At 47.1% G+C, this 26,636-nt stretch overlaps 1 protein-coding gene across 1 annotated transcript in view; it reads right to left on the bottom strand.

Annotated features, from left to right (window-relative positions):
* ACER3 (alkaline ceramidase 3) overlaps positions 1–26,636 on the bottom strand; it is a 435,473-nt gene that overhangs the window by 101,192 nt on the left and 307,645 nt on the right. The window contains exons 7-8 of the mRNA XM_069640008.1: positions 6,801–6,859; positions 6,533–6,634 (exon numbers count right to left, since the gene is read on the bottom strand). Coding sequence (XP_069496109.1) covers positions 6,533–6,634; positions 6,801–6,859 — 161 coding nt within the window. The remainder of the gene's footprint in view (positions 1–6,532; positions 6,635–6,800; positions 6,860–26,636) is intronic.

The following is a 26,636-nucleotide window of genomic DNA, read 5'->3' on the forward strand; positions in this document are numbered from 1 at the left end:
TCTCGGGATGCCTCTAAATTTATGCGCCCAATCCCATGCTTTCAGCGTCTGTTTGGTTGATGATAGGATAGATGGCCATGTCCGTCGCAGGGAAGCAGGCAGATGCAGCAGAAAGCGGAGGGGAAGAGGTAGCCGGGATTGTTCCATTTCCGTCCACTTGGGGCGCCCAGATGCAGTGGTCCAGGCTCGGGTGTGAGCTATCTGCGCGGCTATCTGATATTTTTGGAGGTCGGGGACCCCGAGGCCTCCCAGGTTTGGGGCACTCATCATGGTTTTCTGTGGGATTCGTGATTTTTTCCCCTTCCAGATGAAGCTGAATATCTTCCTCTGGAGGCGCCGGATGAGGGTGCGGAGGTTTATTGTGGGGAGGGCTGAGCAGGCGTATAGAAGTTGTGGAAGGAGGTTCATCTTGCAAGCCGCGATGCGACCTAGTAGTGAAATTTCCTGCGAGCTCCAGCGGATCAGGTCTTCCTCCAGGTCTTCAGGTCTTGAATAGCGGCGGGAAGTTTATCCAGTAGGTATCTTCGGGGCGAGTGGGGATCTGGTGCCCGAGGTAAGGGATTGATATTCCGCTCAGTGGGATCGAGCAATGGGATCCGAAGGATTCTTTGTCTCCTAATTCCAGGTTTACTCCCAAGGCTGTTGATTTCACGAAAAGTTAATGGAGGAGACTCTCCCGAATCTGCAGATCTCTGCTAGGGCAGCCCTCAGCGACTGGGAGGTGTCCGTTATAGCCAGCAGCACGTCGTCCGCATATAGTGCAATCTTATGTTGGGAGGGGCCTACTTGGAGGCCTTTAATTCTGGCATTGCGGCGGATACGTTGGGCTATGGGCTCCATTACTAGGGCGAAGAGTAGGGGGGACAAAGGGCATCCCTGCCTGGTGCCGCACGTTAGGTGGATGGGGCTGGATAGTGAGCCATTAATCCGGAGGAGGGTCTTCGGAGCTTGGTAATTTGCTAGGACTAGCTTCATGAAGGAGGGTCCAAAGTGGAAGGATTCTAGGGTTAGTTGGAGGAATGACCAGTCTACTTTATCAAAGGCTTCGTCGCGTCCAGGGCTAGCAAAGCTAATTTCTGCAAGTCCCGATTAGCTATCTCAATCAAGTTGAGGATCCTGCGTGTGTTATCTGCCGTTACTCTGTTCATTATGAATCCCGTCTGGTCAGGATCTATAATATCTGGGAGTATTCTTGCTAGCTGGTTTGCCAGGACCTTCGAGTAAATGTTCGCATCAAGGTTTAGGACGGCGATTGGTCTGTATGCCGCAATGTCTCTGGGGTCTTTTCCAGGCTTGAGGGCTAAAACTGTGATTGACTCTTGCATCGTCGGTGTAACCTCCCCTGAGTTGGCAAAAGAATTGAAGAGTGCCGTCATAGGAGCTAGTAGCTGGGGCCAGAAGAGTTTGTAGAATCGGGTCGAAAACCAGTCTGGTCTGGGAGCTCTTGAATTCATACATTTGATGGCCGCGTCGACCTCCTCCTGGGTGATCGGGGCTTCCAACTCTTCTCTCTTTGCAGTTGTGATGTGCGGCAAGGCTGTCTCCTGCAGGTAGGTTTGTTGCTCTCCGCTGGCTTTTGGGGTTGCCGACATCGTGTCTGCCAGGTGGGCCTCTGTAATCTTCAGTTTATCGCTGTCAGCAAACCGCACTCTGCCGTTCGGGTCTCATAAGCCTATGATTGTGTTCCTCTTCTTGGTTCTCACTAGCTTCTCCACCAAGAATTTGTTTGCTTTGTTACCTCTGGCATAGTAGCTTTGTTTTGTTTTGGCTAGGAGCTGTGCCGTATCCTCTGCGTAGTGGGCTTCCAACTTCTTCCGGGCCGCCTGGAGGGCTCGGTAGGCTCTCGGGGACCACTTTTTGGCTTTACATATTGCCTCAGCCTCTTGCACCTGGCTCTCCAAAAGTTGGCAGAGCAGCAACTTCTGTTTATGGTAGGCTGCTCTTTGGGAGATTAGCACCCCTCTCACCCCGGCCTTCATCACGTCCCATTTATTGGCTAGGGAGGCGTCTTCATTCTTGTTTTCTGTGAAGAATTCCTTGATCGATTTTGCCACCACATCTCTCAATAGCATGTCAGTCAAAATCGGGTCATAGAGGGCCCACCTGCGTCGCGGGGCCGTGTTAGGGTCGTGGGCTCTGAGCGTCAGAGTTATTGGGGCATGATCTGAAAGGACAACAGGAGGTCGATGCGTGAATATGTTCTATGTACATATGAATAGAACGAGTAGTCTCGGATCTCAGGATGCAGGACTCTCCAGGTGTCCACTACGTCTAAGGTTCTGAATAGTTTGAGTAGCGCTGCTGCTAGGCTGAAGTCTCTTCGAGACGGGGGCTGCGATTTGTCTGCTACTGGATCTGGGACTCCGTTAAAGTCTCCTCCAATGATGATTTGGCCTTCTGCAAATTGTGGGAGGGCTTCTTCCAGGGCTGAATAGAACTCCTCTTGCTTGTCATTGGGGGCGTAAACCGAGATGAGTGTGTAGAGTTGGCCGTAGATGTGGCATTTTATTGCTACAAAGCGGCCCTCCAGGCAAAGCAAGGAGTCTAGGATTTGCGGCCTGAGAGATTTGGCAAATAGTATCGCCGCTCCACCCTTTTTCGTGTCATTTGACGCCAGGAATTATAGCGGAAATTGCCTGTTGCGGAGCCGGGAGAAATCAGCCGGAATTAAGTGAGTCTCCTGTAGAAAGACTATGGAGGCCTCCTCGTTCTGTAAACGTCGCAGGATCGCTTTCCTCTTTTGTGGGGCATTTAGACCTCTGACGTTCATCGCCAAGAATTTCAGTTTTTGATGTGGGGGGTTGGGGGGGGGACTCCTGGGCGCTTTCCGGAGGAAGAAGCGGATCTGTGAGGGGAGAGTGGTCGGTCCCAGTTGTCATCTAGGGGCTTTGCTGCGGCGTGGATTTCCTGTGGCTGAATTTTATATATCCTCCAACGGGAGGGGGAACTTGAATTTTTGTGGGGGGCCGGGGATTTCTGTGCGGCCTCCTCCACGGCCATGTGCGGCCTCCTCCACGGCCAACAGGGCCAAAACAGTCTTCCCAGCCAATGGGGCTGGGGAAGAACCATTGAACTTGGTTCGCCTCCAAGGGTGGGTTGGTGACATACTCCTCGGAGTATGGATATGGCTAGATCATCTCACCTTCCGGCGTCTCTGTGCTTTAGACCTGGACTGTTGCTGCTGTCTTTGGGGTGATTGATCCGGTTCTTCTGGCGGGTGATGTGGACTGGAGGTGAGCGAGGCTTCCGGAGAGTTTGGGGCAAGATGGACTTCGCGTCTTCTAGATGGCTGATTTTTCGCAGGGTTCCATGGTATGTGAATTGGAGAGTGAAGGGAACAGCCATCGGTAGTGGATTTGCTGGCCTTGGAGGAACACTGTCAAGGGCTTGAGAGCTCTTCTTTTCTGTAGGGTCGTCAGGGAGAGATCCTGGAATATCTGAAGCGGGGTACCCATGAATGAGAGCTCGTCCTTGGTGCAGCTTATCACCGAGATGGCCTCTTTAGTGGCGTAGAAATGGACCTTAGTAATTACGTCCGGGGGACCGTCTGAGTCTACTCCTCGCCTCGGGCGCAACCTGTGGGTTCAGTCCAGGACGAGTTGGGCTTTGTCCGTGAGCGGGAAGAGGGCCTGGAAAAAATTGCTTATGTATTCCGGTAAAACTGTCTTGGATAGACGACGGGACCCCTCGAATGCACAGGTTATTCCGTCGCGCCCTATTCTCCAGGTCCTCCTGCTCAAATTCAAGCGCTTTGCTTCTATTCTGGAGGGCTTGAATCTCACGTTGCATTTCTATTAGTGTTGCGTCATGGCTCTGGGTCAAGTCCTCGACCTCTCCCACCCTCTGTTTGGCTTCTGTGAGTCGTTGGTCCATCTGTTCTAGGCCTGTAGTGAGCTCGGTCATGCAGGACCTAAACTCAGCTTTGATGTCCCGCATGAAGGCCAGGATGTCATCTTTAGTGGCCAGCTTACCTTGCTCTTCAGCGGCCTTCTGTGGGGTGAGTTTAGGGGGGGGTCCTGTTTCTTTGCCTTATCCGCTGCTAGGAGCATGGTGGAAATGTCTGAGATTTTGGTTGCTTTAGTGAGCTTTGGCATCTTGCAAGCACAGTGACATTGGGGTTCCACTTCTGCCTTGGCTGGGTCGCGGAGGGCAGTCGGGATTCGGGGGTCTCTTTGATTGGGGGCATGAGGAGGAAAGGATTAGTCGATGCCAGGACCCGATGTGGAAACTCCTTGGTCACCAGGAATGATAGCCTGATGGTTTCAGTCTGCTGGCTGCCAGGCTTCAGGTGTGAATTGGCAGGAAGGGGCGCTAAGACTGCCAGCCGGGGTCCGGAGATGATGCTTTAGGCTCCACTTGACGCCAGGGCTGAGATCCGGGATATGAGGGGGACGGTGGGCAGGGGCGCCCCAGGAATTCGTCGGGTGGCTGGGCAAGCGGGGATCCAAATTCAGGCTCCTATGGGGTCAGGTAGCACCGGGGAGCCCGTGTCATCAAGGTGGATGTTCTGGTGGGAACCAGCGGGGCTATGCCACAGAGCCAAGGGGCTCAAATAGGATTCCGAAGGAGGGCTTCCAGGGGCGTCACTGCTGGTGGTTGGCCCTGAGGGATCCCCGAGCTACGGAGTGTGGGCTGGAGCGCCCCAGGAGGTTATCGGGATGGGGGGTCCGCTATTTGTTGCCTCCAATGGTGGTTGCGTCGTCAGGCCTCCTGGGCAGTGGCTGCCAGCTGGAAGTGAGGTGAGCCTTGGAGCGGGGCTCTCTCCTTTCCTGTGTCCGGGTCCCTCTGCTGTAGCTGGGAGGATGTTGGGGGAGGGGGAGCCAGAGTGCCGCCACTTGTCAGGGGCTCAAGTGACTCGCTCCCGTTGGGTCGAGTCGAAGCGAGGCTCCGGAGCCCACAGTTAATGGGTGCCTCGAGGGCCGAGCGCTTCACCAACTCTGCAGGGCCGATGCTCATGAGGGTTGGGCTCACCTCTCTTTTGTCGCCGCTTTCGGGTGCCGCAGTCCTCACAGTCTCCGCTACGGGTCCAGCTCTGGTGCTTCCTCGCAGCTCACCCACGAAGAGGGGAGCCCTCCGTCCCCATGCGCATTCACTGACGGGAGCGTGCCGAGGGCGATGAAGCGAGGAATCTCTCCTCTCCGCTCCTCCGCTCCCTCAGCGGGTCCCGTCCGCTCCCTCAGCGGGCCCCGTCCGCCATCTTGGAAGCGTCGCTGCAAGACAGCGAGCGCGGGAGAGTTCGGGCCATTTCAGGGCTCAATCGGAGGACAGTGAAGCCTCGCTGCACATTGGCGGGTGCCCCAGCATATCAGCTCGCCATAAATCCATCCATCCATCAATTCGATCCGATCGCCAGGGATTGATTAAATGCTGGATGCCACGGGTCTCGGACGGAGGCCCTCAGGGAAGCAGCCACATCGCTGGCGCTCCTGGCCACCTTTATTTCTCAACATATAGCCACATCATTACCCCCTTCGTACTTGTTCTCTTGCTCGCTCTGATGAAAGAAATATTCCATTTGTTGAAATGTAGAAAAAGAAATGTATAAGCAGATTGGAAAAGAAAAATGTAGCTTATGTGTTGCCAACAAGTTTCTTAAGCAGTTAAATTAGAGTCCCTTTAAAGGTTGGCTTATCCTTTAAAATACATGGTTACATGCAGACCCCTCCCCGGTACTAAACTCCAGCAGTCCATTAAATAACCATACAGCTATAACGTTCTTATTCTGGGCTGAATTGCCAGAGAAAGAAAGGAGAGACTAAAAGAATCTGAAAAGACGGTCACCTCTAAGCGTTTAAGAAGCCGCTGCAATTCTGTTTAGGGAGCTGCCTTTTTATCACACTGTTCGTACTATAGCTGCAGGCATTGTGATGATGTTTTCTTATTACACTGGAGAACACATTAATTTTATTTATTCAAGTTTTGCAACACGCTACCATTGTGATTAAATTTTGCCTCAAAGAGCAGGGGAGGTGGTTAGAGAATGGTCACAGAATATTCACAGCTAAGCCCCAAAACTAGACTAGACAGAGGGAAGATATCGGAGAGGAGAACAAGTAGATAGGGAGGGGGAGGGAGAGGGCCAGCAAATACTCATTGCTGTACCCAAGGGATGCATTCTAGCAGATCTTGACAGAGGGGGCAGATGCAGTAGACGCAGGGGCCTGCGGCTCTTAAGATTTTTGGCCTCCCATGACCCCTCATCATTTACTGTGCTGGTTAGGGCTGACGGGAGGTGCAGTCCAAAACATCAGGAGAGACAATGTTTTCAGACCTCTGGTGTAGAGGGTAAAGACTGACATGTGGACTTGGATTGCTATGTAACAAGACTGCAATATGAAAATGAGTCACAGGTTTTTACAGGTATTGCAGAAAAGAATGTATTTTAACATATGTTTTGCTTTTGAAATATAACAAGAACATCCTTGGCTTACAAAATACTGTATTTAATTGATTCCAACCTGTGGCAAATACGAAGCGCTAATGAAGAAAAAAAAGCCACAGCGACAGAGAAATAGTTTGTTGAACAACTCACCTCCATGTGTCACAGAAAACGTTGTCCACGTTCCAAAGAATGAAACCCAATAAAAATACTCCCAGTGATGTGTACGCCAGACCCCTAAGCCATGGGTATACCCTGCGGAAGGCAAGACTGTGGTTAGTAAACGCATGTCAAGAATAACTGCACCCCAAGGATATTGTACAGTTGTATAGGCTTTCTTTTAAACTAGAGCAATAGCAATGATATTGATTTTAAGCGCAGGTTTAAACTCTGCACTGCCGTGGAATGGGAAATTACTCACCATGTAACAATGTAAACAGATCGTAATACTAAGCAAGACACCAGCAGCCCATACATGACCTGAGGGAGAGAACATGTTCAGAGGTTAAACAGCATTATATACAAAAAAAAACTCTACAACAGTCAATAGATGCTAACTTTACAGTAAATTTAGACACAAGAACCAACAACACTAAGAAAGAAAAGGTAAGCCAAAACACAATATTAGATTTGTGTTTGTGTATCACTTGAAGATCCTGTCAATGACTCTATTCCATCAAGTCCATCATGCACTGGGCAAAACATGATTCTTTTGTACGTCAGTGACTAAACAATAACCGTGGAACACTCAATAGGGAGAGAATCTTTGCTGGATGCTTGTGCTACTTTTAGGTTTAGAACGTGCAATGGTGGGTTTTGCTATTCTTAAGGTTTTTGGGAAAAAACGTGCACATGACTATCTAAATTAGCAATGTACTCGTACTTATTAATTCCCCCCCCCCTCATCTCTAGACAATGGATTTTGATAGCAAGCAGAATGTACTCCTTTTCATGTACTCACAATGATAATCAACTCTCCAAAATGATACAAACTAGCTTAGCTCACCTGGAGCAGTAGCAGCATACCAATATGCATTTGACCTCAGAAATCATGAGGTCTCGGCAGGTACTAACAAGTACAGATTTCAAATTGTACTCCGGGCAAGAAGTGCGCAATACCAACAGATCTACATCTGGTTGCTGAAACTGATTGCCATGACAACTAAAGCATCAAGAACCTGTATGGATGCATGAACTGTGCATATAGGTAGCGGTCCAGGTGGGCGATTTTGGTTGCCAAGGAAACTGGTGTTACAGAACACCATGAATGGCAGACTGCCAAGTTATGCATATCTGGTTCTTAATTATCCCACTTTGGGCCCCATACATATCCAACCTTTCAACCTACCCCAATGTAAAAGGCTGTTAAGCATAGATGATTTCCTGCTGAACCAATCATAATCCTCCCATTTGGCTTTAAGGAATCCCAGGGATGTGGAAGGGATGCACATCCTTTACTAGCAAAAGCTGACCCAGAACCATACATAAAAACTCCAAGAATACCAGCAAGATGCGTGCAGGTCCGTTTGTGGCACCAACAACAGGCTCACCCATGCATACTGAAAGCCAGGTTGCTTTTGCAAGCAGCAATCCCAAATCCTCATTCCGCGTGAGTGGTAGGTTTTTGAGATGCAGGTCCCCTGCTTTAGAGACATCCCAACATCTCAGAGCTAGGCATACGTACAGCACTCTGTGTGGACTGAATGAAGCAGGAATGTGGCTGACTGCAAGGGCCTCCTGCTCTTATCATAACTTTCTGCAGGTTTCTTCTGTGGTAGTGCAAAGCTTCTGGAAGCACTACACAGTATCTGCAAAAAGCAACCACCAAAACTTCCTTTCTCAAAGCTGTTGACATTATCTGCTGCCTAAACAGGAACCATGTTTCAACAAAGTTCAAATTATCCCTGGATACATCCAAGGTCTATGAATAAAAACATCTGCACACAAAGTTCACTACTTTAACTGATACAAGCAATGTCTCCACCAAATGATACAACTAAGGAAATTCTCACAATGAAATGACAAATATTAAAATAATATTAATTAAAAAATACATTTTGTTTCATTGGGTTTACCCCAAAATACCGTAAATATCATGCTGAATTTGCTTTTATTTCACATTTGGAACAATACAAAATGTCGAATCCCAAAATGCAGAACTAGGTGAGCAGGGGCTGTATTATAGGCTTGGCGATTTGCGGGAGTGTCCCCTGCATACATTAAAAGGAAAGTGGGGGACAAACAATTAAAATGAGAAAAGCTCGAGCCTCAAAATGCAAACAAGTGGGCTTTGCAATTTTGTAACTTAAGCTTTTCATGTTCAGTATTGTAACGTAGATACGTTTCATTACGACATCAAATTCCGTACAATCCTGGCTCAAAGTGTTTCATGAATAAAATCACAAAAATTAACTTAATGTTGATTCTGGCTTAGGTTATCGATCTTTTACCACTTGTTGGGGAAGTCTGCATCGACAGACAAGCCGAAAAAGCAGACGAAAAAAATAACCTGTAACTTAATTTTTGGAATGTGAGGCTTGATGCGCGCCCACAAATACCTTCATGTGCCAGCTCCATCACCAACAGCCATGCCAAACGTCCTCATGTTTTCCTCACCTGAGGCGATTGTAGCACAGAATAGGCTCATTTGTGGATGGCAGGATGAGTGCTATGAAGGTCGTTTTTCATTTATCCGTCAGCCTGCTCTCCTTCCTTCCCAATCTTGGGGTAGACTACAAACCCGAAGTCAAAGATCTGGGTGGCGTAGCATGGCATTCAAACCAGGCTTTGAGGAAACAAGTTCTAGGCAATTCATTTATAAAAGCATCTTTTCTAGAAGATGAATCTACTGAATAATACTCAGAAAAAGCTAAAGATAAGCCAAGTTGAAGCCCTGTATATATCCCAAATAGGACATGCCTTCAAATGCGACCAATGCTGCCTTGCAGTGTGCTCGACGTCTCTCTAGAATTGCAATCTCTCAAATGTCAAACTTCAGCAATGCATGAGTGCATGACAGTATCAATCGGGTAATGGTGCCTTTATTAGCAGAACGAGGTCCACCAAACGGTGCAAAAAGGTAACCAGAATGTCTTAATGAAGAACGCTTTTTCTTGCGTGATCCGGTAAGCACCATTTGCAGATAAATAGAGTTTGCAAGAAAGACATAAAGGACATAACGTTGTCTGTTGAGGCAGAGCGCAAGGATTTAGATTTCCTACTAAAGCCTGGCGTCACAACCTCAACCACTCGCTCTTACCTAGTGAGCATAGGAGGTTGGTGGGCCAAAACACTACCTCTGCTTGTGGGAGCCGATGATTCTTGCACTGTCAGACACAAGGGCTTTGCAGTGGCCTTCAAGGATTGGAACCTATGTAAAGAGTTGTCAGCCTTAGTCCCAAATAAGTTATGCTGGTCAAAAGGAAGATTCAGGAACTTCGCTTGTATGTCCTGTGCGAAGCCGGAGGTCCTCACCCAGAAGTGCCCCCTCACCACTGTACCTAGAACCTCTCTCACCTCACCATCAGGTAGGTGTTAAGCCACTGCTGACCAGAGGCCAAAAGAAACTGACTGCCAGGGTGAAAACCTTCTCCCCCCACCCATGCATCTAACCTCTTGGTTTCTCTGACTGGATGCAGTGAAGGAAATACGGTTCTATTCAGGTTGGCAGTCTCAACCTGCACCACCAAGCACACAGGGGAGGCATGGTTGAAAAGGAAGGACTGGTCTGAAAGAGCTGGGCAATGATTATTTGCCAAATCTCGGTCAACGGCAGAGACAAAGCCAGGCTTGTCCCAGGCTTTATGTACCGGAGCCTCAACTGCAGGGTTAAAGGATAGTAAAGGCCTCCTTCTGAAGACCTACACCTAGAATGTCTGTAAGCTCAAATTGTACTCTCAGCCTGGAATAGGCTGACACACCAAGTGTTTCTGCCACTTTGTCCATCAGCCATTGGAATGAAGCCTGACGCTTGCCTGAAGTCGACACTGGTAAAATGTCCAACACTGGGGATGTATTTGGACAAATGGCCTCCTGCAAGTCCGAGGGCAGCTGCAGCAGTCCTTTCCCATAGAAGCTTTTTAGGAAGTCCATCACTTCTTGATTGCATAGGGATTCCACCCTGAAAGGGATAGGGTCACGCTGTTCACCAATATTCCCCCCTCCCCCATCCTTGAGATAAACATTCCCTTTGAGAGCAGAGCATACTCCAGAGGAGATCTGGCGCCGATGATGCCAAGGTAGAGGGAGCCGGCGCTGACCACTCGATGCCAAAGGATGAAGAGTGTCGATACAGGGATGCCAATCCTCACCAGCAGGAGTCGAGGCAGAGCCTATAGGCATGCGGTTGTGGTCCTTTGCAGGGACTTGGCGAAGATGTCAAGGATCTTCAAACTGAAAGCTTCCCATTCCTCTGGGATGGAAGATTGGGTGAGAAATGGTACATGCACAGCTGCTTTCCTGAAGTCCCTTGAATGGTGACTCCTCTTCGAAGAGGAAAAAGAGTGGTGCAGAGAGGATCTGCTCAGTGAATGCGGCTCTTGCTAGGAGGACTGGGCACTGTTGTTCTAATCTTCCCTATGCGCCAAGTAACCTCAAACAAGATCTTTTTCATTTTGGAAAAGGTGAAGAGTTTTTCTACAAGATCTGGGAGAGGCTAAGGATGCATGAACTGACAACCCACATTCTTGGGGGTCATGTTTCTCCCCCAAACAGTACAGACAGATACTGTTGGGATGGAAAACTGACATTTGTCGACAGCAGACTTCAGTCCGTGCAAAGCTTTTTCCAGAGTAGGCATTTTCGCAAAACTTGGAGTAGTGGTGTTCCTAAAGCAAACCAAGTAAGCTAAAAAAAAAGTAACCAAGTAAATGGGTTGCTACACCTCGATATATACTCGTCCTGACGACATGTTCAGCGTGGGGCAGGTAGAGGCATCGGGCGGGTGCTGAGCCCCCAGTGGCAGCACCAGAGAAAGAATATCATATATGAGGAATCAATCCCATGCTTAAGAATGTGTGTTTAAAGCTGTGGACGCAGTCAGAGATCTTTGCATGTGGTTCTGAGAGCAGCTGTAACTACAATTGCTACAGCTGGAAAATTGTTCGTAATTTCATCTTTTGGAGTTTTAAATCTTACATATGTAGGCTTAGAAATTGCAGATTGAAAATAAATTAAGTTTAGCACATTAAATTAAATATTGTTCAATGGCTGATCTGTCATTCAATAGCAAAGGTTAGGCGTATTCATCCTCCCGGTCTCGCTCTGCTGCTCTATCCACTAACTTTAATTCTCTTCTACTGCCCACCCATTCAAATGGAAACTCCCATGACCTTATTCCCACCTCAACTCTGAACTCTCTAATTCCAATATCTCCACTGCGCCTTCTCCCTCTGAACATTCCATATTTGCCTCAATCTCCACTCCTGCTTCTTCCTCACTCTCTCCATATACTATTACTAAGCGCAAGTTCCCCTCCGCCATACTCACAGGCTACCTCTCTGAACTACACCACTCTCCTTTCCATCCATAGAAGAAGCCTTCACTTTACCATTTGTCTTTATGCTCCCTTTTCATATCACTACCCTCTTACTACACTCACTCTTAAATCCTCCTCTCCACAGCCATGGATTACACCCCTCATCCGCACCCTGAAAATACCAATGGGGAAAAAGTTTTGCACTTGGCAAAGGTCAAGGCATTCCTTGGATCTCCAGCTCTCTCTTGCTAATCTTCAAAACTACTTTTCTACACTTGACTTCTATATCTCTCTAATTTCGTCTCAATCTTTCTAACCAAGGCTTGTCCAAAAATCTCAACTATCTCACCTCCAAAACCAACTTCCATCTCCACTACTCTTTCTGCAAATTGCTTTTAAAACGTCTAACATTCACAATAGCCTCACTAATTATTTTCTATTCCCTCCTCCTGCTCACGTTTCTCCACTAGCCCTATCCTCCTCTTCCGCTAGCAGGTCTTCCTTTGCCCCACCAACCCTGCTGAGATTCTTGCTCAAGGCTAACCCTTCCCAAGACCCCACTGACTGACCCGCACATTATGAAGCACATAGCTCCCAGTGTTGCTCCACATCTTACCTTTTTCAACTCCTCTCTTGACAAGGACACTTTTTGTTCATCCTAAAGACAGCCATTGTCATCCCTCTCCTTAAGAAACCTGGTCTAGATCATAACTGCCAACTTTTGCAATATCTCTGTTCTACCACAATATTCCAAATTCCTAGAGCGAGTATTATTCAATCGAATCACTGAGTTCCTTGATACTCACAACCCTCTGGGACCCTCTAATCTGGCTTCCGACCTCTTGGAATGCAAACCTTTCATCTATTCTTATTCTTCTCATACTCTTTGCTGCATTCGATACTGTCAACCATTCTGACCTTCTCTCTCCATTCCCTCTCCTTGGCACCAGAGATAAGGCCCTCACTTGGTTTTCTTCATAACTTGCATGCAGACACTTTCGGGTCCTACAACAGCCATACCTCCCCACTAACCCCTCTTACTGTTGGTGTTCCCTAAGGGTCTGTTCTTGGTACACTTCTTTTCACTCTCTATACTTCAACTCTTGGTGCCCTAATTTCCTCTTACAACTTCTTCTATCAACTCTTCGCTTCTCCTTTCACACCTTATCTGACGAGCTGTTGTCAAAAATGTCAATCTTTCTCTATGCCTTCAAATATTGGATGGTGTCTAAATGGCTCATTCTCAATTCCACTAAGACTGAAGGTCTCTTCTTCCCAGCCAAATAGGCTATCTCTTCCACTTCTCGCCTGATTACCTTCCTTATTCTGCTTCAACGCGTGACCTTGTTATCATCTTTGATCCATCACCCAACTTTTCACTCTTCATATGAAAATCAGCCACTGCAGCCTGACTCAATCTCCTCAATATCTGAATAATCTGCCATCTTCTTCCTTTCAATACTGTGAAATAGCTAATTTCTTCTTTAGTATTTTCTAGATCTGACTACTGTGCAAGTCTATGGCCTTCCCAACTATGCTTTTTAACCTCTGGACAAACTCCTCAATTTTGCGGTCCACACACTTTTCAACCTTTATCGCTTTACCTCTGCCTGCTCTGCCCGTCACCAGATTGGTTGGCTATCTATAAAACAAAGGGTCAAGTATAAACTACTCAGCATCTTCAAAACCATTCATGAACTTGCCCCACCCTACTTATCTGCTCATCAGACTCCCTACTCCCCCTCGCTCGTTAAGATCATCCTCAGCTCACCTCCTTGCCACCACTCGAGCCCCCTGTGCGCCCTCTAGTTTCCGCTTTCTCGGTCTCCTCGCTCCCATACTCTGGAATGCTCTTCCTCTCCCTAGTACTCCAACTCTATCACTATTTAAATCCAACTTTCAAGCTATCCTTTCTGAAGTACCTGTTTCCTAGCACTTTACACTACTGCGGCACCCCATTTTCCTCTCTCCCTACCCTTTATGGACAGCCCTACAGCACTTTTCCGTCACCCCCATCCTTAATTCATCACTTACCCCATCCTGTTCCTAAGCCATTCTGTCCTGTTCTCGGACCTGGTTTATGTTTCCTCCTTCCCCTGCAACATCTGGTCTTCAAATCACATTCACTCACCCCATTGTAAAGGACCCATGTCATCTGCTCTGTTATCAGTGGGAAATTCTGGAAGCATTTTTGTGCCAAAATGCATTGCTTTCACTGACTTTTGTAAATAAATAAAACTTTGTGAAAAAGGCCTCACTGAAAAGCTTGGATTGCAAAGCAACAGATGCTTCCCCCTTCAACAGCTGTACAATTACATATTTTTCTTTGTGGGGGAGGCTTTGTTGTAAGCAGGACAACGAGAAACATGCGATTCAGTCACTCGACACCACAACAGCCAGATTGCTGCGTCCTCTGTGGTGTCACATGCAATCAGTCTTAGCACTCATAACATCCTAATGATAGGATACTGATCCTTTTTAACATGTTAGTTCTATCAAAAGGAATGCTGTATAAATGCAAATTATATATATATATATTGCAAGATTGTCTATATCAGTGCAAATCTGCCAATGTGCAAAGCGGATAGAATAAATATATATCTATATATAAATTATAGGGCGGCAGTCGCTTAACTATCGTCGCCCTACCGTTAAGGTGAGATGGACTCCAATAGGAAACCTTAAAAAATCAATTGCTATTAGCTCTAGATCCGTGCAACTGACTTGGCAGAAATTCTGAAGACAATTCGGGACATGCGGGTGCGCCCCCCCCTCCCTTGTCCTAGAATGCAAAGTTTGGGAAAGATTTGCTAAAAAATAAAGTTTTAAGAAAAACAAAAGTCGTGGCCTGTTGTCATCTGGTGCTGCATTTTCTTTTGTTTTCTCGGAGGCACTTCGGTTGCAATGAGACTGGCCTACCGCTGAAACACATGTGCCCACCGAGGTCGCTGAGCTGTGGAATGCATGATGCCTCAGACTGCCGAGCCCAATTCAGGCCCCTGCTGAGAATGCACACAGTGACAACGCTGCAGGCTCAAGTCCCAAGGCCAGGGGCTGCCACGCAGATATGACTGTGCCTTTTCGCAACTGCAGGCTTCCTTCCCCCTCTTCTCCGGAATTGACTTTGTTATATAAGTGGTGTTTCATGCGTGGGGAATGTATTTAGCTACTCCATTTGTATATGAGGATGTGCAAGGCCTGGGAGGGACAGAGCAGAATTCAGCCCTCACGTGCACTGGTGTGTTTGCATTACAGCCCATTTATCGCTACTTCGGGTCTCCAGGGTATTTTTTGCATCCAAGTGACTGAGGTGTTGGAGTGTACTGGTATCGTGGGGAGCAGGACGAGCCTGTAAGATATTCCCGCAAGCAGAATCGCACTTCCGGTTGACACTGGTGGCGAAGAGATCCACTTGCGGGGTTCCCCAAAGGGCGAAGATCTCCAAAAGAACTTCCTGAGCCAGCTCCCACTCGTGAGAGACCGTGCTCTGCCTGCTCAGAGCATCCGCCGCCGCGTTTTCGTCTCCAGCTAGATGAACTGCCGAGATCGAAATTTCCTGCTGGATGGCCCAGAACCAGAACTGCATCGCCTCCCTGCACAGTGGGAGTGACCCTGCCCCCCCCTTTTGTTGAGGTAGTGCATGGCCACTGTATTGTCCGTCATAATCAGGACATTCTTCCCCCGTACAGATGGCAGAAAAGCCTTCAGGGCTAGCCTGACAGCCCACAGCTCTAACAGATTGATGTGGAGTCTGGACTCAGACAGAGACCAACGACCGCTGGCTGTCAGCTCGTTGGCATGAGCTCCCCAATCCATGAGGGATGTGTCCATCACGATCGTCACCTCCGGCCACGGTTGCCAAAATGGAGCCCCTTTGAACAGATTTCCTTCGACGGCCCACCACAGTAGGTCGCGGGCGACCGAGGGCAGAATCTGAACTGGGTCCGACATCCTGCCGGAGAACTGCGACCACTGCATCTTGAGTGCCCACTGCAGAGATCACATCCGCAGCCTGGCCTCTGGCACCAGTAAAATGCAGGATGCCATGAGGCCGAGCAATCTCAAGAACTCTAACACCAGTAAACTCTGGGCATGTTGAAACTTGTCCACCATCTGTAGAATGTGATGAGCCCTCACCTGGGGAGGCGAACACTGCCCCAGGGATGTGTCGAGCACTGCTTCGGTGTACTGGAGCTGCTGGGTAGGTGTCAAATGAGACTTCTTTAAGTTGAGGGAGAAGCCCAGCTTGTAAAGGGAGTGGCAGGTGACGGACAGATCCAGGGCTTGCTCGGTAGACCGCGCCCTGATCAACCAATCGTCCAGGTAGGGGTAGATGTGAATCCCCCCCCCCTTTCCTGAGATACGCTGCCACCACCATCATCAGCTTGGTGAAGACCCTTGGGGAGGAGGTCAATCCGAAAGGAAGGACCCGAAACTGAAAATGCAAGTCGCCAACCACAAACCTCAGGTACTTCCTGTGCTTGGAATGACTCGGCACATGAAAGTAAGCATCCTTGAGGTCGAGAGACACCAACCAATCCTGAAGTTGAAGGGCCTGGAGGACTTGAGAAAGAGTAACCATCTTGAACTTGTCCTTCCTGAGGAGCTTGTTCAAAGCACGCAAGTCCATGATGGGTCTCAATCCTCCGTATTTTTGCGGGATCAAAAAATATGGGGAATGCCATCCCTTGTTCCTCTCTGCTACAAGCACAAGTTCTATGGCGCCTTTCTCCAGCAGGGATTTGATCTCCTGTGCAAGGAGCGGATCCGGACTCTTCAAAGAGAGCTTCCCCGGTGGATTGTCGTGAGGCCTCTGCCGGAAAGGAAGACAACCCACACATCTGAAGTAATGGCACGCCATTCTACAGATTGCTGCGCCAGCCTTCCCCCCAACTGCCGAACCATGGGACATGGCCTCATGACTGAGTGGGAGTGGCTGCGGCAGTGCCTGAGGGCAAAGAGGCAACTGCCGAGCGGCTTTGGCACCTCGAGTACCTTGTTTTCCACCTCTGGTACTCCTACGTTGGCCCCTTTGACTGGCAGCCCCCCTCGATCTACTAAAGGAAGGGTAGTATCGAAAGGAGATTCCCCTCCATTGCTGTCCCCTAGGCCAAAAAGGCAAAGGTTGACGCACTGCAGCGCTCAAGGACTTTGCTGCAGCTTTGGAGGTTTGCAACCTCTCAAGGCTCTCGTCAGCCTTGCTGCCAAAAAGATGGACACCATCAAAGGGCACGTTGAGAAGACGGGACTGACACACAATTCCACAGAGTGTGCTTGAATCTTGCAAGGGCACAAACGGAGTTAGCTGCCTTTAAAGCCATACCCCCAGAAGAAAATACCTTCTTCGCCTAACCGTCAAAGGGTTTGTCGTCCCTATCGGGAGGGATCTTAGGGTACGCCGCCTGCTTTGCTGGGGCCATAGCCGCCTGTATCACCAAACTCTCCGGAGTGGGGTGCGTAGACAAGTAGCAGGGGTCGCCACTGGCTGGACAGTATTTTTTCTGCAATGACTTATTTACCGCCGTAAGACTCTCCGGAGCAGTCCAAGCCGCTGCCACCCTTCTTTGTAAGGCCATATAAAATGGCAACACCTGGTCAGTGGGTGGACCTTGGTCAAGGACATCTGTCAGGTCATCCTGCAGAAAATCCACAGGTGGAGCAGACCACCCCTGATACTCCATCACCCTCGACATGAGGCGTCTGTATGAGTCAGCATGCGTACCAGGCTCAGGCCTGCCGGGGAGGTATCAAGACCACTAGCGTTGTGCAAAGACTGACGCAGGTCTTCCTTGTTGGCTATGTCTAGACAACAAGTCATCAGGAACCTCAGGAGGCATCTCATCCTCAGACCCTTCCTCAACCTCTGAAATGTACTCCAAGCATTGGAACAAGTCCACCCTGGGAGGAGGAACAGAGTATGGGTTGAGAATAGGCCGCACAGACTTGCTGAGCGCCGTCCTAGGAGCTTCTACAGCTCTCCGGGGTACCTCTGGCAAAATTTCCTCAAAAGGTGCAGAGGGTGTTGATGGGAGAGGTGTCAACATCGACCGAGGCGCCGACGACTTCGACGGCGGCTTCGAGGCCGGAGCCCCGTGCGTGTCCTTCGACGACCTCGGGGCTGATGGCGTCGATGCCTTCCTCGGAACCGGAGCCTCGGGAAATACCCTCGACGGACATGGCACCGATGGCGTCGATGCCTTCTTTGAACGCCTCACAGGCTCCAATGGTCTCGACGGCGTCGAGGACCTGTACCTGGAAAGGTTCCCGGTGATCGAGCCGACCACTCGAGCCCAAAGGCGTACGAGCGGTGGCCCTAGAGCGTTCCTCGCTGGCTTCTCTCGAAGGCGCGGTCGGAATCGTGCCCTGCGACTCAAAAATCGCCATCATCTCCTTGCGAAAGGCATCCCATTCCACCGGAGATTAATGCTTGGTAGGACAAGCAACCCGCCGTCTGGCGGAGTCCTCAGACGAGGAAGGCGATTGATGATGGCGCTTCCATGCATACCTCGAAGAGGCCGAAGAATGGCGGGACCCACTCCTGGAACAAGACCCCCTGGACTAACGCCGACGCAGAGAGTCGCCTCTCGAATCGTCGGTCGAAAGTCCAGCGGACTTCGACTTACAGGGTTTGGAAACTCTACCCGCTGAGAGCTTCTTCTTCCGCTCCTGCAAGGCCTTTGACGTCAACAACTGGCATTCGTCGCAATCATCAGTGGCGTTGCTCTCACCGAGACACCAGAGGCAGACGTTGTGCGGGTCCGTCAGAGACATCTTGGAACCCCAGTCCCGACACTTCTTAAAGCCCGACTTCGGGGTAGCAGAAGACAAAGACATATTTTCGGTAGTACACAACGATATTCGAAGAACCGATTCACAAGAACCAAGGCGCGCCGAGATTTCGAAGTGAACACGTTCGTGGAAAAAACAGAACTGAGGCTATGGGCGTCGTGCGTCCTACTTATAACATCCAGGACGCTTACGCCAAAAAAGTTTCCGAAGCAGCACAGCTGTGGTAATTACCTGTCAAAGATGTTGAATATGTCGGAGGACACAACCCCCTCGAAAATGGATATCAGTGCCAGACAGAGATGGCCCAGTGGCCCGCAGGCAAAGAGGGCTGGAAGGAACACATGGACATTTGTGTGACTTGTTGGAAGAAAAAACAGAAAGAGGAGCCAAAGAAGGAGCAGTTCAAACAGATGTGAAAGGCAAACAGTGAAACGACTGGCTGTTTGTTCTCCATGGCCTACTTAGAGAGCAGTCAGCGAACAGGTAGTCCCCATATGAGATGATGCTATTTGGGAGATATATGGCAAGCACTGACAAGTTGTTGCCGACACTGACTGTGGTGAACAGAGGGACTGGGAGGTACTAGAGGCCGACTATATACTGGAAAGTAATAACAAAAATAGACTTGGACAGTGCGCACGGACATGACAGACACATTAAGGAGGTGGTGCTGGATTTTAGAGTGACAGGGATGCTCAGAAATAGAAAGGAAGGGACATGTAGTTATGAATTTGTTTTTTGGGTTCCTTATTGAGTATGTGCACATCAGAATAATTTTATTGCAGTGTGCTTTATGTCAGGGATCAACATTGAGATCGGATAAGCATGAGTTAAAAGCACCTCCTGGGAATCCAGCATTAACCAGTGAGCAGGCTCTAGCACTTTGGAACAAGGAGCTAGCACGTAGTTTTCTGCAAATCTAACCCCCAGATAAGATGCAAACAAATAATTTTGTCCACTATTTATGCCCACTTATGCTTTAAATCTCATATAGATGTCCTTATATCTAGTTTTAGATTGTCCCAAACGTATATAGTAAAATTCACATAGGTGTGTTTGTTTGGCATCGATTGGGCTTCAGAGTAGGCTATAAAGCAGGAGCTAAATAGCTCCCAGCTCCCCACAATTTCGAACCCTCTTTATGCAGTGGGTCGCAGATTGCAACTAGGCAAGGTTTTGGACAGCGATTATAGTGGTTTATAAATAAAATGAGGAAAAAAAAAAGAAAAAAAAAAAATCGGTAATGTTACCATCTGTTAAACTGCATTTTCTTTTGTTTTCTTTGAGTCACATCGGATGCAATGAGACTGGCCTACAGCTGAAACAGCCATGCCAAGCGAGGTCGCAGAGCTGAGCTGTGGAATGCGTGATGCCGAAGCCACTTCAGGCCCCTGCTTAGAATGTACACAGCGACACTGCTGCTGGATGGAATCCCAAGACCAGAGGCTGCTAGGAGCTGCTACGCAGCTATGACCGTGCCTTTCACAACTGCAGGCTTCCTTCCCCCTTTTCTCCAAAATTGACCGTTCTGTTATATACATGCTGTTTCATTGGTGGAGAATGGGTTTGGCTACTTCATTTGTATATAAGGATGAGCCAGGCCTGGGAGGGTCACAGCAGAATGCAGCCCTCACATGCACTGGTCTGTTTGCATTACAACCCATTTCTCTCTACTTCTGGTCTCCTGTGTATTATTTGTGCCCAAGTGCGAGTGTCTGCTGTGCCTAAGGTGTTGGGGCACCCTGATATCGGGGGACCAGGACGAGCCTGTAACATGGCCTACTTCCCATAAATTTTCCCATAGACAAAAAAGGTCAATTTTTGCCAGCCCTCACAGCTCAAACCGCTGGACGTATTTGGACCAGGTCCGAAACAACTTGGGGACGAAGCATTAGCACAAGGACTTTTTGTGATTGGTGGTTATTCCATGCAGTAGTATTTTAAGTATTTGATGGCCCCGAAAAATTGCACATTGCAGGATCATGGAGAGATAGCCGCAGGTATAGCCATGGTTATTGGAGAAATGAAATGCCGAAAAAGGCTCTTAGGGGTCAAAAAATATGCAAATGCCATCAGGCTAGCGCTGTGGAGTGGGGGGTGGCAAGAGGACACCAAGTGTAATTTGGGAGTTGGAAGGGGTTAAGGGACTGAGTTTGCAACACAAAGCTTTTCTGTAACCTCAGCTATAATATGGTAAGCTAAGCAATCATAACTCGCGGCACCACTGTGCACTGCTAAGACTAACGCCCAAGACACCAAAGATGACATCTCAACATCACAAATCAATATGTCAAACCAACCTCACTCATTACATCCCTTACACGGCCACCATTCTTCACCTGTTCACATATCTGTATACATCTGTATGCCACCAAATTATCTACATACAACAATACATACACTTCTTTCCCAATCTCTAATGTAACACACAAAACACTGCTGCAACAATAATCCACACTGCATTACCACTTGACCACAGTTTCCCTATTATTTAAAAACACTGCAACACAATACAAATACATGACACCACAAACAGAGCACTTCTTTTATTAAAACCAGCAGCACAAAATATAATCTAGATATGCACTTTTTCCTCATACCCATGTTGCCCTTTTCCTTCCAAGGTCCAAAACACAACTACTTACACTGCAATTGTTGTAACAACATAGATAACACACTTTAATACACCATCCATAACACCTTCATGAACTCTCCACCCCCACCCCCAAGAACTCCTCCTACCTTCATAAATAACAACTTGGCTTATTTAAAGTACTTCACCATTACCACATATGCCCACCAACTTTCTTTTACAATTACAGGAAAGAAGATTGCTGAAACCAGCTGCCACAAAAAGAACATCCTTCACATCCTACAAATAAGTGCATTAATGCACCATGTGTATTTCTACCACTATATATTAGCCCAGAGTATTCTTTTCCAATCAACATTTATTTCACTTTAACTCATTTTCCCATCTGGAAATCACCATTACAACACCCACTGTTTTCCTCAAAACATCACAATGTTTCTACTTATTCAATCACACCACCACTCACTTCCGCACTAACCCAAGCCATCACACCTCTACAGACTTACTCTTCCAACCTTCTCAACTACACCCATTATGCCACTTCACAATCAAACAGCATTCTGTTCATCTCTACAATCACACCTACACACCATACATGCATATACATTTCACAACTTTCAAACCCATTCCCCCCCAACAACAACAAAATGCCTACTAAAAAGCAACTCCATAGAAAACAAGGAAAAATAGGGCAGATAAGAAAAAAAGCAAGCCATATAGTCATCCACCTCTAAAAACAATGTATAGAAAACATTAAAACTAAAAAGCTAGAAACCCCACTCAACATAACGAAACCAGCCACAGCTAAAAAAGGTAACGCCCCTCTTTCAGAAACTAAAAGTAAAAAGAATTAAAGAAAAGCAGACCTACTCATGAACCTAACACTGTATGCCCCAGTGTTAATGTAGCCACAATAAACCAATCCAAAAAATGTATGTTACAAAAAAGTGTCCACCGTAGAGTTCTTCACAATCTTATAACAAAAGCTGAAAAGTCACGATCAACACTTAAAAACTACAGCAGGAGACTAATCCTTGAAGCTCTAATTGACAGCGCATTTCTACTAAAGTAAACATTGTTATAATGATTTTAAACTGAATGAAACCACCAACTACATTAATTAATAAATTACAAAAACATGTACAATGTCAATATAGATACCTTTTCAAACTTCTGTGAAGGTGAATGGTTTCACACGAGCAGCACAGAACCATATTTCAATGAAGAGGCTTATAAACAAGAACAAAAACAATTGCCATTGACAGTGATGGCCGAGGGTATGAAATGGTAGGAGACACCATTATGGCAAAAGCAACACTTATAGAAAAAACATCCCCAACATACTGTCAACCAAATACTCCTTTCACCGAAACAAACTGTTCAGTGTACAAATGCACATGCAGCTCAATGTGCACCATACGCCAACAATTGTTTAAATCTTTACGCCTATTCCTCAATCACTATGTCAAACTAATAGACAAAAGTCAAATGAAAACTTTACAAACTATGGACTCTTGTCCAGTGCGTAGCCGCACCGGGTTTCGAGAACATTCATTAGCCTGCATTTTAGGAACTGCTTGCAAAAGTACCTTCCGCTGCATCAAAATGTTAGCAACACACCAGCAACACACCATTACGCTATACAGAATCTAGTGCATAGACTTTACTATGCAAAAAGTCCTCCGTTAGAACTGCACAATTTAATTAACATTCTCCTACATGAAGCAGCCAAAGAACTCCTTCATAAAATAGAGCACATCCAAAGTAAATACTTTGGAAATGAAGTTGACTTGGAACATTCAGTAACCTCAGAAAACATTACCGAAAACCTCACAAACACCAACCCCCTAACAAACACATACAAAAAAGAAATAGCTATGTTTCAAAACACCTCTGCTGAAATACCAGACCAAGTATGTGTCAAGGAGCACAAAATAGTAGATATGGCAAAACAACTGACCCCTCACTGACCCCTCAATGGTGGGCACGTACTGCAAAAGAAAGCTTGACAATAACCAAATGCTGTCACGTGCCATCACTAATATCTTAGAAATATTCCCACTTTCAAAGGCTTTCCAACAACTGAACTTGTATGAAAGCATTATAATCCAAACAGTACACCCATTTAAAGCTATAATATGTCTTCAACTGAAAACAGCCAAACTACCTCCATCTGGGTTACTAAAGGGCATCCGTGACAAAGTAGTAAATTTGCCATTTGAACTGAAAGAAAATGTAGAAACTCTAGGAGTACAATGACGAATAGATCAATCTTTGATTGTACTAGTTAATGGTGTACCAACAAAAGAAACAAATTTGGCAACAACTGGTCAACTTAAAGTTAGACAAGCCCTACAATATCTGAAAAAAAAACAATTAATACTACAAAGATATAAACAGAGGAAAACTTAAGAGAAACCATCCAAGTAATAAAAGATTCACCAGCAACTGGCCAATTTGAATCTGTATGATAAGTTATGATATGATATTTTATTTCTATCGCGCTCAGGGGAGAACAAAACCGCCATCTTACTAGGCCCAGTGACATTGAGAACGTGCAAGTGCATGGGAGAGGGGGAGGGGAAAAGTACATGGAAGGGGGAGAAGTGGAAAGTACGAAGCAGAGGAGAAACAGATAAATAACAATAAATAAATAATAAATGCAACAAACAGTTTTAGTACAGCCAGCAATTTGCAAGTGCTAGGTTTAAGGCAGCAGACAGGGTAGGTGTGATAAGTGCAGGAAGAAAAAGGGGGGGCTGTATGGGTACAGATACAGACCCCAGTGCAAGGGGTGGCCCGGAGGTAGTGCCGGAGGGTGGCAGGGTGAGCAGGTACCTGGGACCGGAGGACAGAGGGTGGCCAGGTGCACGGTGCCAAGAGAAAACAGATCAGCAAGGGAGAAGGGGAGTGAAGGCAGAAGAAAAGAGGAAGGTCTTTAGGTGATTACGGAACCGGAGATGGTTCTCCTCAAGTTTTAGAGTGGCAGGGAGGCTGTTCCAGAGGGAGGCCCCAGCCAAAGACAGAGATCTACCCCCAGCTCATTTCTTTGAAAAACGACTAACCCTGTGGGAGTTGGAGGTAGAGGAGAGAAAAGCTCGAGAGGGGAGGTATTTGCAGAGGGATAGCTGAAGGTATTTTGGACCCAGGCCCCGGAAAGCATTGTGGACAATGCAGAGGGTTTTGTATTTAATCCTTGCATCCACTGGGAGCCAATGGAGAGATTTCAGAGCTGGAGAGATACGATCCCAGGGCTTGAGGCCAAGGACAAGTCTTGAAGTCCTGTTCTGGATTAGTTGCAGAGGGCGGAGAGTAGAGGCAGGTAGATTTAGAAAGAGGCTGTTACAATAGTCCAAGCTAGAGAGAACCAGAGCTTGGGATACCATGAGCTTCTGGGGGAAGGAGAGGAAAGGCAGAGTACCTCTGTGGAGGTCCAGTCCAAAATTTGACTTTTTAGAGACCTCAGAGATGTGGGCGGAGAAGGAAAGGGTGGATTCAAAGATGACCCCGAGGTTCTTAGCCTCGCAGGTGGGGGTAGGTGGAGGGCCAAGGGAGGCCGGCCAGAGAGTGAGGGGAAAGAATGGTGAAGGTGTGCCAATGAGGAGGATCTCCGTCTTGCTGGCATTCAGACAAAGATCATTGGCGGCACACCAATCTTGAATGGCAGTTAGGCAATCAGAGATGAGAGAGGGAGAGGAGGTGGCATAGAGCAGCCTGAAAATGAGTTGAGTGTTGTTAGCGTAGCACTGGAAATTTAGCAGAAAGTGGCAATGCAGTGGGCGAGAGTTGCCAGGTATTGGTTGAAAAGCCAGGGTGAGAGGTTAGACCCCTGGGAAAAACCACAGGTAGAGAGTAAGATAGATGAAAGGAAGGACCCAAGTTGTACCTGGGAGGGTCGATCTGAGAGGAAAGAGGTCAGCCAGGCCAGAGCCTGATCAGTGATACCCAGGTTTTCACAGAGACGGTTGAGCAGTATGGTATGGTTGACCGTGTCTAAGGCAGAAGAGAGATCAAGGAGGATGAAGACAAAGGGAATGTTAGAGTCAAGGTTGTCAACCTGTAGATCCTGTTACTGCAGCCAACATTTTAGACCAGTATACAATTCACCCACTACACTCCAAAGACACCATTGAAGATGCATTAGAAAAATATTAAATGCGTAGTCAAGCCAAAGGATCCTCAATGAGCGTATTGGAAACAAAGTGTAGAAGAACATTCTTTTCCTCTACTCTTTCCTACAGAAAAAAGGAGGAAGATATGATGAAAGGTCCACACAAATTAGTGCATCAGAATATCGCTCTTTACAAATGTATTCTGAAGATTCCAGAAAAAGAACTATCAAATCCACGTTATGGAGTTGCAACCACATTAAAAACAGGCTCTAATTTTTTTTAAACATGGCTGCTACCCAACTGTTTTAAAAGATAAAAGACAAAGATTACGTTTGGCAGTTAAGTATCACAAATCTCTTGGCAAACATGCGTGATACAAAAGAATACTGGTACGCTGATGTACTTTGTATGCTAAGGAACCTAAGCCCAACCACATGGTTTGTTACTTTGAATATGCATGGGATGACTTGCATGACTTCTTACGCAATGCAAACCAAAATAAAGAGGGAATAAATATTAAAACACCAGTAGAACTCTGTTCTCTTGACCCTGTCAATGTATCAAGGTACTTTCATCATCGCTTTATTGCCATGCTGCAATTCATCTGCAATACAACTACCCCTCCACTCAGAAGTAGGACACTTCTTTTGGCGGAAAGAATATCAATCCAGAGGAGCACCACCCATCCACATGCTTTTGTGGATAAAAGATGCACCCAAATGTGGCCATGATAGTGATGCCACTTTATTGAAAAATACATTACCTGTGACATCCCTTCAGAAAGTACACATAGTGGCCTATGTACACAAATCTTGCGCTTCCCAAAAACATAAGTGTGGTAAATACTGCCGATGTTGATATGAAAAAGGTAAATACTATACCAAATATCGCTTTGGCTCCCCTAGACCAGTTTGCACAAAAGGACAAGTAAATAGCGTGATGTCTTCCGTTAGACACAATGTAAAAGGGAAATCCCCTAAAAACACATAGAACATTCAAAGGGACAAAGCATCCTTTTACATCAATGATTACAATGCAATCATTGCCCTCTTGTGGAATGCATATATAGACATACAATACATTGCAGACAATTCCACTTCAGTTGCAAGATATGTCACAACCTATCTTATCAATGCTGAGAAAACAGAGCTAAAAGACATCTGGGATGACATATCATCTGACAAAACACGGTCACTAAAATTGTACAGCTTTGGTATACAAATGCTCTCCTATAAAGATTGCGGGTGCTACAAAGCTGCAGACAGTTTAACAGGTACACCCTTATAT

The sequence above is a fragment of the Ambystoma mexicanum genome, chromosome 7q (assembly GCF_040938575.1).
Source record: "Ambystoma mexicanum isolate Mex_15411 chromosome 7q, UKY_AmexF1_1, whole genome shotgun sequence".
Taxonomy (NCBI): Eukaryota; Metazoa; Chordata; class Amphibia; order Caudata; family Ambystomatidae; genus Ambystoma; species Ambystoma mexicanum.